Raw genomic sequence first — 16,675 nt, 5'->3', positions numbered from 1 at the left:
TTAATTCTACCATAGTGAGGATTAGGCTTCAATATGAACTTTGGAAGGACTTGTTCAGACCATAGTAGAAGGAAAACCAGAGGCATATTAACTGGTGCAGATGTTCTTACCATTGAGCACTGTGATAATCACTTAGGTGCTTTTTCTAGAATAGGAACTACTGGGATTGGGTAACCCAGAGCCACAACTCCCACCATTTCTAACACTGACAAACAGCAGCTGAAGCATGGTGTCTGCGTCGAAGTGCCTAGAATCAGTGTTAGAGCACAACTCAGTTTGTCAGAGTTGGGCATTTCCTTTGAAATGCCAACTAAGAAAACTTTTCCTGAGACTCCTTTCTCAGACTACTTTCAGGCCCAGAATCTTAGATTCCCCCAAACCCGATAGCACACTGCCCTCCACCTAAAGGTTTGGAAGCAAATGGTCAGTGGGAGACTCTGCTTAGGTGGCTGCTGTGATTATTAGTCTTAAAAAAGAGAGGCTGTCCTGAGCCCTCTCTGAAAGTTCCCACTTAGGAAACAGGGAAAGAAAGAAATGGCTGCAATCTGGAATCATACAGCCTTCACAGCGCTGTTTTTCTAGGAGATGCAAAGAGCTTTCTGGTTTCTAAATCCCAATATCTGCAGCCTTATTCAAGAGACGGGCTGCATGTGGGCGAGAGGAGCCTGGGCCTTTATCAAACCAGGTATTCGGATCAAAGCAGTGAAGCTAAATTTACCTCACAACACCTCTCTCCACTCAAAATGAAAATGAAAAAGCAAAAGCAAAAGAGAGACTGTGATTTTTAAACTAAACTGTGGTTTGTGAAACTCTTGGGAGAAAATAAACTCATTAGATGGATAGCCCTGCACTGTAGTGAGTCTCAATTCCTAGCAAGTTCAACAAAAAATATTGAAAATGGTATGGGAGAATTTCAGTGGACATAGAATCCTCTAAGAGGAAAATCCCTAGAAACATTTATCTTTTGATCTTTCGAGGCTTTTTCCACATATCCTTGTGTTTTCCACAGACTTGGCATCATATTTTAGTCCTTTGCAATTTGTCTGTATTCCTCCTCTCAAAATCTGATGTGAGCATTCTTTTATCATTATATATTTTGTCTACAGTACATTTTAAAGATTGCACAATACATCATTTTAGTGTGCTCTCACTTCTTTTGATCCTTATTATTGTCAATACTTATTAATTATAGAAATTGATGAGATTCACTATATTGCCATGCAGGCATACATCGTGCATTGGTCAGGGGTCCATCTACTCTTCTCCTACCACCCACCCAATCCCACCACTCTTGCTTCTTCCTACTGATCCCCTTCCACTTCCAGGCTGACTTTCTTCTGTTTGTTTCCACACATGAGAGGAAAGATATGATACTTGGGTTTCTGGGTCTGGCTTATTTTATTTAATATATTGTCCTCTGCTTCCATCCATTTTGTTACAAATGACAGGATTTTATTCTTCTTTATGGCTGAATAATATTCATTGGCTAGATATGCCACACTTTATTTATCCATTCATCTATTTCATATCTTAGCAATTGTGACTAATGCCACAGTAAATATAGGCATGCAGGTATCTCTTTTTAGTGCTGAATCTATTTCCTTTGGATATATAACTAGGAATGGGCTAGGTGAATCATTAGGTAGTTCTAATTTTAGATTTTTAAGGAGCCTTTACACTGTTTTCCACAGTGGCTGCTCTAATTCACATTCCCACCAACAGTGTATAAATGTCCCCTGCGCCACACACATCCATTTGTGTTTTTTTATATATATATAATAGCCATTCTGACTGAGGTGAGATGGCATCTCAGTGTAGTACTGATTCACATTCCCTAACAGTTAATGATATTGAGCATTCTTAACATATCTATTGACCATTTATATGTTTTCTTTTGAGAAGGGTCTATTCAGATCATTAGCCCATTTTTAAATTGGATTTTTGTTGCTAAGATTTTTGAATTCTTCATATATGCTGGGTGTTAGCCTCTGTCAGATGAATAGTTGGTGAATATTTTTTCCCATTTTATAGATTGTCTCTTCACCCTACTGATTGTTTTCCTTCGCTGTACAGAAACTCTATGCCCATTAAACAGTAACTTCTCATCCTGCCCCTAGTCTCTGCTGACCACTATTCTAGTTCCTGTCTCTATGAATTTGACTGCTCTGGTGCTGCATAAGTGGAATGATATAAAATTCTTTTTTATCTGGCTTATTTCACGTAACATAATTTTTCAAGATTCATCCTTGTTATAGCATATATCAGAACTAAATTCCATTTTATGGTTAAAATACTAATTGTATGCTGGTATAATGTGTAACCGAAATGTCCTCCAAAGGCCCACTTATTAAAGGATTGGTTTCTAGCCCATGGCACTCTTGGGAGTTGGTGAAGATTGAAGAGGTGGGGGCCTCACCGGAAGAAGTTAGGTCAAGGGGGACATGCCCTTGAAAGGAAATAGGGATTCTCATTCTCTCTGTCTCTGTCTCTCTCTCTCCTTTCTGGTCTCCATTCTCCATAAGATGAGTAGATTCCTCCATCATGCATGTACTTCCTCCATGATGTATTGTTTCACCACAGACTCAAAAGTAATGGGCTAACCAACCATGGGCTGAAACCTCCAAAACTTTGATCCAATAGAAACCTTTCCTCCTTTTAAAATTGGATTTTTTACAGTAATAGAAAGCTACATTGTTTAGTCATTTATTCGTTAGTGGACGTTTGAGTTGTTTCTACCTCTTGGCTATTGTAAATATTACTACTATGAATATGACCATACAAAAAAAGAAATTTTTAATCATGTTTTACTCCTGTCTCCAAAGGAGTTAGTAGTGATGCATGGGGACTCTTTGTAGCACAAGTTCTTATTCACACATTTATATCTTCAATACAATATAAAGATGTACATTATTCTTTTTTTTTTTTTTGGTACCAGGGACCGAACTCAGGCCCTTGAGCCTGCAAGGTAGGCGGCGGCACCTCTGAGCTAAATCCCTGGCCCGAGGTGTACATTATTCATGAATAACACTGCCTGGGCACTTAATGGTTATCAACAGTTTTTAGTTGTTTTACATTCTTTATCTTTAAAATGCTGATGTGTCTACAATTTATTAAGAAGTCATATAATTGTACCCACCCAAATGTTTTCTACACAGAGTACACCAAACTTTGGTCACTGAATAGCTGCAATGGAAACAAAGACTTAGAGCCATTCATCAATATGCATTATTACCACAGTAGTCCCAAGTATACTGAGACTGAATCTGTTTTTATTCATCTACTTTTACTTAATAGCTGTTCATTAAGATAGCATGTGACTTTGTGCCACTGAACAGGCTAACTTTAATAAGAATCAAAGTAATATTTCATTACCAATTTCAACTTCAAAACTGAAATTATAGAGTAAACATTCATTTTTCATTGAATAATAAGTGGTTTAGTCATAAGCAAGTGCATAGGTGCCTGAGACATATGTGGCCCATGCTTAAGACTGTTCTAGCTCTGATACCCATAAAATGACCTTAGTCGATAGCTAAACTCCCAAGAAGCTGTGAATAAAGTAGATATTTTAAAATCTAGCTTTCAAATACATTAAGAGATCTCAGCACTTAAAAGAATCTACTTTCATAAACAAAGATCTAGCATATCACCTAGTAATTCCATTCCTAGGTTTATATACAGAAGGATTGAAAGGAAAGATGTGAACAGATATTTGCATACCAATGTTTATAACAGCATTATTCACACACCATAGCTAAAAGGTAATAGTACAACCCAAGTGTCTAAAATAAACAAAGTGTGGGTTATACCTACAATGGAATATATTCTGCCTTCAAAAGGAATGAAATTTTGATATACACTACTGTCTAAATGAGCCTTGAAAAGGTGATCTTAGTAAAATAAAGACCAGAAGGACAAATACTTTATGAGAAACCTAGAATAGGCAAATTTAGACAGAGACTAGAATGAAGTTACCAATAACACAGGGCAAGAAGGAGAAGGTTATTGTTTAATGACTGAAGAGTTTTTTGTGGAAGATGATGAAAAGTTTGGGGTATAGATGTGGTGGTCACACAACATTGTTAATGTTTTAAATGCCCCTGAATTGTATATTTAGAATGGCTAAAATGATAAATACAGTGGACTCAACTTACAAACTCAGTTGGTTCCCAAGGGCTGGTTGTAACTCAAGTTGGTTATAAGTCAACACAGCTGAGATCTGGATGTTTACCTGGGTACATGCTATAGATAGCAAGAGGTGGATGAATCTTTCATTAACCTAATTAACCTGGGTTGTTCATATCTCAGGCTGGTTGTACTGTTAAGTAAATGTTATGTATATGTTAAATAATAAAAAAAAGTCTATCTTTTTGGTATAAAATAGCCTTTTCACATAGCAGCATTTGATGAAAGAAATCATGTATCTGAGATGGGTTGGTTGCTTTGGTTTGCAGGCTGCCGGCTCTCAAATCGGGATGATGGTCAATTCCTTCACTAACATCGTAGTGGCCATGATCATTGCCTTCATCTTTAGCTGGAAGCTCAGCCTGGTCATATTGTGCTTCTTCCCCTTCTTGGCTCTATCAGGAGTGCTACAAACCAAAATGTTGACAGGATTTGCTTCTCAAGACAAACAAGCTCTGGAGAAGGCAGGGCAGGTAATCCTATGTATCTAATTTTCTGCTTATGGTTGAATGTCTGTGTGGCAAACTTTAAAATGAGGAGAGACTTAGGAAGCTGTGCACCCACAGACATGCACAATTAGAAACCTCCTACCAGCCTTTTGCATATGTGCCTCTGCCCAGAGTCTGTGACCAAAGAGCTAAATGCACGAATTTCAGCAGGTGAGGAGAAATAGTGTGGCAAACACAGAGGTTTACGTGTTCAATTTCCTCTAAAACAGTTATTTGCCCCACATCACAGTTTGTTGTATTCCCACTTGCAGGGGTGGATAGTTCAGTTTTCCTATTAGATTTTCTCAGTTTAATGGTTTCCCTGAATCTTGCGGTCCACAGAAGGAACTGGTATCTTTTTAAAGGCACACACTTTTTATTTTCACACTTCAGTGTCTGCTAGGCTCATGGCAAATGCCTTTTCCAAATAGAATCATGAGCTGCAGTTTAGGTTTTAGATATACTTAGGTGTTAACTATGTATTGTCAAAAGTCTATTCTAATTAGTATCTGGTCATCAAGGAGTAAATGAGTGAATGGTGGCGTCAAACTTGTCTGGTTAAAAAAAGTCACACCCACACATGCACACACTTACTCTTAACAAATTCAGTATAACCAAAGTTTTGTATATTTTCATGCAACAGTGGAACAGAAGTGACATTGCCCAATTAGGCAAAAGCCATGTTACAACTAATAGAATTTGAATTTAACTGACAAATAATCTCATGGTCCAGTTGGATTGACCTCTAGCAACTTCTCTGTATTGTCAGATGCTACTATTCCACCTCCTGTTTGTACCAAAGTCTGCCATTTGTACCAGATCTAATCCATATAGCAGTTGAAAGATCGCACAAAAGATTATTTCTGCTCTTTTATTTCTAATGCTCTTTCAATCTTCAGATTACCAATGAAGTCCTCAGTAACATCCGCACTGTTTCTGGGATTGGAATGCAGAAGAAGTTTATTGAAGCATTTGAGGCTGAGCTGGAGAAGTCATTCAAAACAGCCATTCGAAAAGCAAATGTCTATGGATTCTGCTTTGCCTTTTCCCAAAGCATATCATTTATTGCGAATTCTGTTTCCTACAGATATGGAGGTTACTTAATCCCTAATGAGGGACTCCATTACAGCTATGTGTTCAGGTGAGAAATATACCATCAAGGACATAAAAGAGCAACATTCTACAAAGGAGTTGCCTGGTTCTATCACTTAGCTTTTTTGCTGCCTAACAAAGTAGTCCAGGGCTGGGGATTTAGCTCAGTGGTTCTGCCGCCCACAAGACCAGAGTTCGATATCCGGTACCAACCCCCCCCCCACCAAAAACAGAAAACCAAAGTAGCCCAGACTCCATGTTTTAAAACAACTAGGTTTTATTATTTCTCAAGATTGTGGATTACCCAGTAGTTTTTCCGGCCTGGGCTGAGTTAGTCAGGCTTCTGAGTATATGTCTGTTCCCACCTGGCCTCTCCAGCAGGTGAGTTTGTTTTCTGCACGAATGGTCTCAGAGTTCTAAGTGCAACAAAAGAAAGACCACACCATTGTGCAAGAACTTTTAAAGTCTCTCCATGAGTCACATTTTCTGATGTCTCTTTGGCCAAAGAAAGTCATATAGCCAAGCCCAGATTTAAAAAATAGAGAAACGGAGTTCACCACTTGATGAAAGGAGAAAAACAATCATTTTACAAAAGGATGCAGGATAGGATGAATTAATGTGATCATTTTTATGATCCACTACACTTGCTAATGCTGAGAAACTCCAGAGGCTTTGAATGAAATGGTTTATAGGTCTGTCATATTTGACTTCTACTCCTCTCATGAAAAGAGAGCAGATTTCCAGCTGACTTCACCTAGGTAGAAACAACATAGACCACACAGGGCCACTTAAGTTCCTTTCTTATAGCCAGAGACTGCTTTTCTCATAAGATCAGCTTTGAGTCCAGTTTCTCACATTTCCAGAGGTTAGAGCCTATGGATTGGGTGCACATGCATGTGAGGGGGGCGTCAGTGAGGGGAAGGCTTCAAGAAAAGTGGCTCCAATAAGAATTTGTCCTCTTGGCCTTCATTCACCAGCCATGAGTTCTTTTTCAGTTATTTTTTCTTCCAGTACTCTCTACTACTCTGCTATAACCCAATTCATCCAAGAAAGTCTCTTTTCTAAATATTTGATACTCAAAGCTACTATCCCAAATCAGAGAACACCAATTGTTGTCTTGTTTTTGTTAGTTTATATAACATTTTCCAGGAACTATTTGCCAACATGCAAAAATTGAGAGACTAAAGAAAACTCCCAATTCCTCGCTTTGCTTTAAAAACTAAAAAGTCATTGTCCATCATTTTTCATTTCATTTTTAATGCTTTCATTCCTTAAGCTTTGGAGCGGACTTCTGGAAATATTTGCATTTGCAACTCTGCTTATAAACTGAGGAGTAAGACACACAAAGACATTATCTGCTGCCCCTCACCTTTGCCCCAGGCAGGCTCTCAGTGAATAGGAGAACAGGTGGACAGTTTTGAGGACTACCTTTCACATCATAGTCTTTATAATAGTAAAGCAATTTCTCATCATAGTTATCACTCACTTATTTGTTCATTCATTAAATCCATCTTAAATATAGTTAGAGCTGAGTCAAGTAGAAGGGAACCGGCAGTAGTATCTTTCTAGTTTTGCCTGAAGCATGAATTCCATAGAGCTGATGCTTACATTGCCCATTATTATCTAATGTTAGAATTTTTAAAAAAATCAACCCAGGCTTTCAAGCCCCACTCCTTTTCAAAAAAGTAAATTTCAAAACTTTTCCCCCCTCAAACGCAAACAAATTTTAATAAGAAGCTGTTGTGGTAGAATCAGCATTTGGAGGTCTGAGGCCTACCCAGTTCAGATCATCCCTCACCCATTTTTCCATAGAACAGTTTGAAAACTGCCAATCTCTAACTCCCATGTGCCCGACAGGTCTGAAATTTCTTGCTCAAGACTACTTGGACCTTTCCTAGTACAATCAGGTCTAGACCCCCAAACTGTTGCCTGTTACACCATCACACCAGCCGTGCCCCAACCTCCATACCCTGGGTGTCTTTCTGATTGTAGGGTGATCTCTGCAGTTGTACTGAGTGCAACAGCTGTTGGAAGAACCTTCTCTTACACCCCAAGTTATGCCAAAGCTAAAGTATCAGCTGCACGCTTTTTTCAAATGCTGGACCGAAGACCTCCAATCAGTGTATATAGTAATGAGGGTGAAAAATGGGTAAGTGTTGAACCAGGAAAGTTGTGCATATGTATGTATGCATGTGTTTGCATTTGGTCAGACAATGTCACTCAGCTTCCAAATTTCTGCTTTCATTTATAGGCACCCAGAAGGGAGAGATAATATATTTATGATTGTAAATGAATGAAGTAAACCACATTAAAATCATTCATAAAGTTGGCATTTGAATAAGGCAACCATATGCCATTTTGTTAGTCCATTTTCTATTACTTTAACAAAATACCTGAGGCTGCTCAATGTATAAGCTTTGAGGTTTGGAAGGCTCAAAGTCCAACATCAGCCTCTGCTGAGAGCCTGTTAGCGACATCATCTCATGGTAGGTGGCACCACAGCAGAAGCCCATGACTAAGGGAAAGACCAGGAGAGACAGGAAGCTAGAGTGGGGAGGGGCAAGTCTCACTTTTTTATAATAAGCTTCTCTCAAGAATGAACCAGGGTCTAACAAGAACTACATTCATTTCTCCTGAGGGCAGTGCTCCCAGTGACTCAGTCACCTTGCACTGTGCCTCTTAAATGTTCAGCACCACTTCTCAACATCATGACACCAGGGACCAAGCTCCCAACACCTGGACCCTGTGTGGCAAACAGCATCCAAGCCATCGTGCCAATGAAGGCTGAAGTCTCAGTCATCTAAACCACATTTACTTCCAGAATAAATGAAGCCAGATGTCTTTTGAGACCTACCCAAACATCATGTTTTCTATTGATATTTTGGTATGAAATGTAGAAAAACAAGTTCTTCCTATCCAGTGATATTGATTGAACTCATATTCATCTGGGTGTGGGTTTTAGGTCATCTGAAAGTCCAGAAAATTAATTAAATCTCAACAAGAAATATTTTTTTCTTCTAATTGATGATTCCCAGAAGTGTTTTTAATCTTTCCTATTTTTTAAAATCTCCATATGTTCAAGAAAGCAAAACAAACCAAAACATTAGTATAGGTAAATTGAATTCTGGAATTTTTTTAATTGGTCAAATGACCCGTTTCTCCCTCAGCTCAATAAAAGCATAGTCCCTGTGTGGTTTATTAAATATCTAGAGTTCACATCTAGAGTTCATGATTCTGATAGTTTTAAACACCATAAAGTATTCACCTTTGCTGTACAGACCTGAAGTAACTTCCTCTCAGAGTCATTTCAAGTATGACGTTACTCTACTAAGTCTTTGGGGGAACAGAGTTGCTAGGGTTCCGATAGTGACTGGTTTCTGTGATGTTTTATCTTTAAGCTATTCTCTTCCATTCAGTGTGTAAAGGAATGGATGACAAGAAACTCTCCTTAGATTAGAATGGGAATGAGAGATCAAATGTCTTTACTTTTACTGCTCAAATGGTATGTAGATTTCGGTGCATTTTCAGTATTCTGAGCTCTAGTAAATGCATATATAATTCCAGTCCTCCCTCCCACAGGACAATTTCCAGGGGAAGATTGACTTTGTTGACTGTACATTTACATATCCTTCTCGACCTGACGTGCAAGTTCTAAATGGTTTCTCAGTGTCAGTTAATCCAGGACAGACCATGGCATTTGTTGGAAGCAGTGGGTGTGGCAAAAGCACCAGTGTTCAGCTGCTGGAACGTTTCTATGATCCCGATGGAGGGAAGGTGGTAAGGAATGCATATACTTTTGAGAATTGTTTTTTCTGCAAAAAATTTCTGTAAAAGTGGTCTCGAAGATTGTGCCTTGTCAGGCTCTCTCTAATGTGCTTGCTTTGGACACTTAGCCCAGTTCCAGCATTTGCTGGTTGACCTGATTCTACCTCCCAATTTCTATCATATTCTCCCCAGTTCCAGATGGCCTGCTGACCAGTTAGGCAAAGAAAATTGGGCACACCACAAAGCTGGAGATGAGTGTGTTTGGCACAAGCACTCACTCGTAAATGGAGCAGAAAGTGCAGATTAATCAGGAAACTAATGGCCAGGGATGGAAAAAGTGGGGGTGACAAGAGACACAATGATAAATGAGAAAGAAAGGAGACTGACCAGGAAAAATCAGAGAAAATCTCGGTTCAGGAAGCTTAAGCCCAAATAATATAAGGAGTTCAAATTGATAAAGCTTTGGCAAGGATTTCTGAAAATTTGGTGAATGGTTTTGTTGCTTCTTTCTTTCTCTTTTTTCTCCTTTTTTTCAAGTAATATATTAAAGGGTGGCAAAATCAAGTAATAAAAAAGGGTTTTAATAAAAGTAACATTGTTCTATATTTCTTTGCTGAAGGACAGCTATTTTAACCACTTGATGTTTTAAATCTCTCATAGATTACTTCTATGTCTCTAATATATTCATGCTACTATTTTCATGATTTAATAAATTTAGTCTCTTTGTTGACTTTTTTTGGGTTTTTTGAGACAGGGTCTTGCTACTGGTTCAGACTGGCCTTGAACTCACTATGTAGCCCAAGCTGACCTCAAACTCATAGCAATCCTCCTGCCTCAGCCTCTTAAGTTCTGGGATTACAGGTGTGCACCACCATGCCTGGCTTTGTTAATTTATTTTTAAGACATGGAAAGTTACCTTACCTTCATCATTCCTTTTTTTTACCCACTTCTCTCAATATAGTTACCGCATTTTAAAGTTTTTTATTTATAAATTTAACTAATACACTTTTATTACTTTTCTACCCAGTACATGATATCTCTTGAATTCTTGCTTTCTAAAATGAGAATGTTAACTATCCTATTTTTTTTATTTCTTGCTCCCCTCCTTTACTTCTCAAGTTTTAACTATTCTTTTATATTATCAAGAGTACAAAATATACATTGTTATAACAATATCATTCCTACTTTCACTTTAGGTTGATTCTAAAATTTCAAAATTAACAGCTTTTATTTTAATTATGTAAATATTGTTAATCTCACAATCAAGTAGTGAGATGTTATAGCATTATATATTTTTTCTTAATAGTTTTTACAAAAGGCCTTTTTTCTTGCCTTCTCTGCCCTCTAAATTTTTTGTTCTTCCAATGTCTGTTTTGCTATCTATTCTGAGGGCCATGCTTCTTTCCCTCATTTTTACCAAAGCCTGAACTAATTTCAACCCCTGCCTATTAAACATTTGTTATGCTATGAATTCTCAGCAATGTTTTCTTAGACCAAATCCATTATTTTTCTCATTCTCATAGCTTCTCCTTTCTTGGTTTTCACTCTAGTTTTGTTGAAGCACATCCACAAGTAGTTTTCTAAGAAATGGTTCAGAGTTATGAGTTTGAAGATGTTTTATTTTGCTTTGTACTTAATCAATAACTTAATCCTAATATTTTAAAGTGTCCATTCTAATTTTGCTAGAGAGTAGTAATTGTCATTGCAATGAAGATAGATAAAATTATGAAGAGAAACTTGAAAGAGGCAACTAAAGATTCTCTTGCATAAAGCAAGTAAGCAAAGAAACAGATATTGGCAGAATTAAGCAAGTTATGAAAGTAAGGAGCAAGAATTTATTGCTGTAATTTCTAATCACTTTGTTATTAATTTTAATGTAAAGATTTTAATTTATTTGAAAGAATTTGGTGATGGATGAACTTACAGAGCATATTGCACTGGAGATATAATCTCTGTAAGAAAAGGGCTCCGTTTCCCAAAGTGCCAGCTCTGTCATGCTCACCACCCAGGTAGATCGTGAACTCTGTGAGATGCAGGGACCTGAACGCATCATGTGTGAGCTCTCCAACAGCAGCGTGAATACTAAGTGTGTTTCTCTGAATGTGCACAGTGAGTGTTGTGATTACAGGTCAGAAGCAAGGCCCATGAAGAAATCATTGTTTGCTCGAATTTCATAAGCACAAAGTATTTTTGTTCTATCATTGTAAAACATGTCTACAAACATTTTTAAGTAGGACAATGCCACTTTATCAATTTTTAAAATTCTCTTTGCTCTTAGGGAAGCTACCAAATGCAGGTATTCAATATTTTCAACACTTAATTAGCTACCTAGGAGGTGTCCGGTACTCTCTGCAGGAGATTAAGGAGGCTGAAGTATGTCCTCTGTTTTCTAGGAGGTCACAATGCAGCACATCTACAACATTAGCAAAAAGCTCAGTTTCCAAGTGCTAAGTTGTGCTTTGCAGATACAAGTACAGTACTGTGGAAATCAAGTAGAGCAAGATGAGTGAGGAGTAAATATTATTGATGCATACCTTATTTTTTTCTGATACTGTTTGTTTTTTCCATTGCTTAGAAATTATCTAAAATGTAATTTATGCATACTAATATAATCTTTTTCTGAAATCATAGGGCTAGATACTTCACAGTTGTAAGATTCTTGGACTCTTTAGTGAACTAGCTCAAATGGTAGATATTTAAGTATCTACCCTTACCTGCCTTTTAGAATGTGAGTTTCTAGGAAACAGACGTTATGTTTTCTTTATGTAACAAATATAGTTTGCTTTGCATGGTATCTTTATGGCAGAGGTTCCATATATGATTGTTGACTGACTAAGTGAACAGTGAGTTTTTTCTTCCTTGGATTTGTTATCTCAGTTATTCAGAAAGCACTATCTGTAAAATCAGGAACACAGGTCGATCCTTATATGGCCCAATAACTTTGCATAGAAAAATCCTTTTCATAACTCAGTGCTTCGCAATAGAACAATTCTGGATACTTACAGAGATAATTCTGCTCCAAAGTACAAAGAGAATTTTTCAAACTAAATATCATCCTGAGTGTCTTTTTAGACACTGTACCACCTGTTGAACTAAAATTTGGGAAAAGTGGACAAAACTATAGTCTGATCAGTGTTACAGTCACTCTTGACAGACACCAGTTCTAGAGGTCAGAAACAAAAAAGTTCATTCCTCAGGGCCCGGGAAATGTTGCTTCTTAGGTGAAACAAATATCCTGTATACCACTCAGCTCCAGAATATGAACTTCCCTCGCTGCTGGACTTCTAAAGCTTTGTGCCCTTTGCCATCCTTCCTATTGGCAGATGATAGACGGACGTGACAGCAAAAGAGTGAATGTCCAGTTTCTCCGCTCAAATATTGGGATTGTTTCCCAGGAGCCAGTGTTGTTTGCCTGTAGCATAAAGGACAACATCAAGTATGGGGACAACACCAAAGACATTCCCATGGAAAGAGTCATAGCAGCTGCAAAGCAAGCTCAGTTGCATAACTTTGTCATGTCACTCCCGGAGGTGAGTACCAGGCCTGTCATTCCCTGTAGGAGATAGAGATGGGGAGAGAGGTAGAATGGCCAAATGGATCATGATCATAATTTCAAGGAGGGGTTTAAAGGCAATACAATTTATTTCTCCATGTCCTGGTTTTGTCTTAGTCTTTCAATAAGTGTCCTTCATTGGACAGAAAAATGACTATTTGCTGCACTCGAAGCTGAACAACAAAGCTTGTGCGTGCCTGGAAGATCTACTTATTGCCAGATCTTTACTGAACACTACTCATGTTGTGCAAGAATTGGCTTAAAGTTGGTTTATTGCCTTTTTCCTAGACTTACCCCTAAAAATACCCTTCACTGAGCACCTCATCCTCACAAAGATAAAGGAGGTTGTCATGGGTCTTACCTGGCTTAGCTGAGCATCTGTCGGGAGGCAAGAGAAGTAAACAAACCTGATGTAGAAGGCAGGATAGAGTAGTGGTCAAGGGCAGACTCAGAAGGTGTATCTAACACCTGATTTAGATTTCACTTTTGTTGCTTATTTGTCTTTGGACAAATTTCTTGCTTCTCTAAGTTTTATAATTTGTAAGATAAGGAGACTATAGTTTCTGTTAATATTAAATGATGTCCTGGCATAATCCTTGATGCTTAATAAATATTCTGTGACTTTTAACTATTAATGTAGCCATCCCAAATGTCTCACTAGAAATTTTTCTTCCTGATTTCATCAAAAATAACAAATGTCTGAAGTAGAGAGTCATACTGCATTTTTCAGATGAGTTTGCAGCCCAAAGAAAGTTAAATAAGTTGTATAATCATAGAGCTTGTAAGTAGCAGAGTGTAATTTCAAACCAATATTTATGTTCCAAAAATATCATTGTTCCAATAAAGAAGGGAACCAGAGGTCTCTAAAAAGGCATTTCCATTCCTGAGATTATTCCCTTTGGAAAGATCTTCCAGATAAAGAGTCTGGAGATTAGATAGTCTCAGATCAAGGAGGATCTCCCATACACGTTCTTACCTGGACACTGGGAGAAAGAGACTGAAAATATAAGCCTAAAAGAATTGCAGACATGGGTGATAAAATTCCCTTGTTTCTCAGCACAACGTTTATATTTTTCTCATATTCCCAAGTGGATTTGATATCCTTTATAGGGCTCACTCAAGTCAAAAAACAAGAAATAAATTTACACTGAAGTCTTTGATGGGGGCTCCATACAGCACAGGACCAATGACTATTTCTAGTTCTCAGGCTTTCCAAACTTTTTCCAGAAATATGAAACTAACGTTGGGGCCCAGGGTTCTCAACTCTCTCGAGGGGAGAAACAGCGCATTGCTATCGCTCGCGCCATTGTGCGAGATCCTAAAATCTTGCTACTTGATGAAGCCACTTCTGCCCTAGACACAGAAAGTGAAAAGGTATGTATTAATTTTCTGATGTGTTAGATCATTATGAGTGAATCTTTTGCTATAAAATTTGTCCTTAGAAAATGGTACTATTTCCAATTTTTCTGATTCATTAACAGTAGATATTGGCAATACTTTGAGAAAGCAAAAGACAATAATCTGAAGAAAATCATTTAACATAGGATTGCTTCAAATAAAATTTTTAACTCATTGTCTTTAAGATTCTTTAGGCTATGTGACATTTTTTCACAGGTAATTAAATTTCTTAAAGTAAAATAATTTAGGTCACCTGGAAGATGTAACATGTTTTATTGTTACTGAGTTGAATGACAGAGCATATAAGCCACATATAACACAAAGAAGAAGGTGGTATATGATATGCATGAGAGGAGATCCAATTGAGAAAAACACAATTATGAAATCCAAAATTTATGACTATCACTTTAGAAGTCAGGATTCCATTTTGGAGCGAGCTAAATGTCCTTAGTGAAGAAAAATATCAGGAAGGACCATTAATTTCCCCCCTACATTGTTTCCTTGATTTCATTTTAATAAACTAGACCAACTACTGTAAAATTAAATGGTGGCTTCATACTTTGGTTTATTCTCACTTCACTGAAGTTTATCTGCCTGTGAGCTGCAATTTAAATTATTGATGCACTGAATCAGAAAAACACTTGCTTAATCCTCTCCTATACTGAGTCTTTGGATTTACCACTACGTATGTAATTGTCACTCACGTGATATTGAAATAGTCTCATTATGGTGGGCTGGAGACAATCATGTGTCTACAACAACTTTCCATCCTCTTTTTGCAGACAGTGCAGGTTGCTTTGGATAAAGCCAGAGAAGGTCGGACCTGCATTGTCATTGCTCATCGCCTGTCTACCATCCAGAACTCTGACATCATTGTTGTTATATCACAAGGGACGGTGATTGAAAAGGGAAGTCACGAAGAACTGATGGCTCAGAAGGGGGCCTACCACAAGCTGGTCACTACTGGAGCCCCCATCAGTTGACCTGACTCAAGAACTTCATGCATCAATCATGCACACAGTACAGGTGTGCTTCAGGTTGTTGCATTTTTAAGGAGCAATGTTGATAATCCTACCTTTATAGACATGGTTACACACTGGGATCCAAGCTAATTTCTAATGACCTTCAATAATAATTCAGTTTGAGATGTTCATGTAGAAAATGAAAGAAACCAGGGTCCATGTGAGTAAGAATCCAAAGTGGGAGAAGCCTGTGACCATCTCATTTTGGACCACAGATCCCTAGAAAGGCTAAGGATGTAAAGTCCTCAGTCCTTCTGGAAGGTGGAGAGAGCGGGGACAGATGAGGCTGAAGATAGCATGGGCTGGAAACCTGAGACAAAGCAGAGGTGCAGAGCCCCTGCCGCAGGCTGCTGTTCTTGCCCAGTACCAGCAGAACCACAGCTGCTCCCTCTCCAGGGGAGCTCACAAGTAGGCTGCGTATAAGGACATGAGGTGCGGTTGAAGGAGTGGCTGACACAGAGGAGATGGGGTTGAGTGTAGGAAATATATGAACCATCCTCCTCTGGCAGGAGATTGAAAAATGAGGCTTGAACTATTGATGGTTGTCATATTGAGGAGGAGGAGGGTAGAGGAATTCAGTCTAGTTATGAAAAATGGCAGTGCAGTAGCTTGCAGAATATAGATGCCTACTAGAAGGAATTAAGCTAACCATGCTTATCCTCTATCTTGAAAAAAAAGGGGAGCTAAACTCTGCTTGTTAAGTGAATTTTCAAAGAGGAAAACTTGGACTCTGTCCTGGGAGGTTACCAGTTTCCTAGAAGGGAATTTATGTGGTGTGAAAAGGCAGTGAATGAGTTAGTTATCTTTTCAAATAAGGGACCTGAAAGTTATTTATGAAAGGAGAAAGACTGACCAGAGAGAATGTAAAAATGATTTGAGAAAACAATCGCTTTTTAAGACTTAGTGACTAGGAAGAAGATTCCAACTTCAAAAATGAATAAATAAAGTTGTGTGTTTATTTTGTAATGCCAGGGGGTGTCAGTGTCTCCGTTTTTATCCTGTTTCTTCTGCCCGTCATTGACAAAGATTTGGTCCCTGCAGTTTTACATCATTAGTATTTCTCTTATGGACAAGGTATTGGCTTAATTTATTTTTACATTAATCTCAAGTCTTTTTAATTTCCTAATGTTTTTATGTTCTGTTTGTGCTGGGATCAAACTTTCTCTGTAACC

The 16,675-nt window shown here is 38.1% G+C and overlaps 1 protein-coding gene across 2 annotated transcripts in view; it reads left to right on the top strand.

The window, feature by feature from the left end:
- Positions 1-16,473, top strand: part of Abcb11 (ATP binding cassette subfamily B member 11) — a 79,186-nt gene extending 62,713 nt beyond the window's left edge. For both annotated transcript variants that reach the window (XM_004857620.4, XM_013076952.3), the window contains exons 22-28: positions 4,455-4,658; positions 5,573-5,814; positions 7,758-7,914; positions 9,345-9,542; positions 12,854-13,060; positions 14,311-14,457; positions 15,264-16,473. In XM_004857620.4, coding sequence (XP_004857677.2) covers positions 4,455-4,658; positions 5,573-5,814; positions 7,758-7,914; positions 9,345-9,542; positions 12,854-13,060; positions 14,311-14,457; positions 15,264-15,464 — 1,356 coding nt within the window. In that variant the 3' untranslated portion in view covers positions 15,465-16,473. The remainder of the gene's footprint in view (positions 1-4,454; positions 4,659-5,572; positions 5,815-7,757; positions 7,915-9,344; positions 9,543-12,853; positions 13,061-14,310; positions 14,458-15,263) is intronic.
- Positions 16,474-16,675: the final 202 nt, after the last annotated feature.

Source organism: Heterocephalus glaber, unplaced genomic scaffold, assembly GCF_053883595.1.
Source record: "Heterocephalus glaber isolate CG9 unplaced genomic scaffold, H.glaber_assembly_v1.0 deba00000347, whole genome shotgun sequence".
Taxonomy (NCBI): Eukaryota; Metazoa; Chordata; class Mammalia; order Rodentia; family Bathyergidae; genus Heterocephalus; species Heterocephalus glaber.
This window is presented reverse-complemented; position numbering and strand designations above follow the sequence as displayed.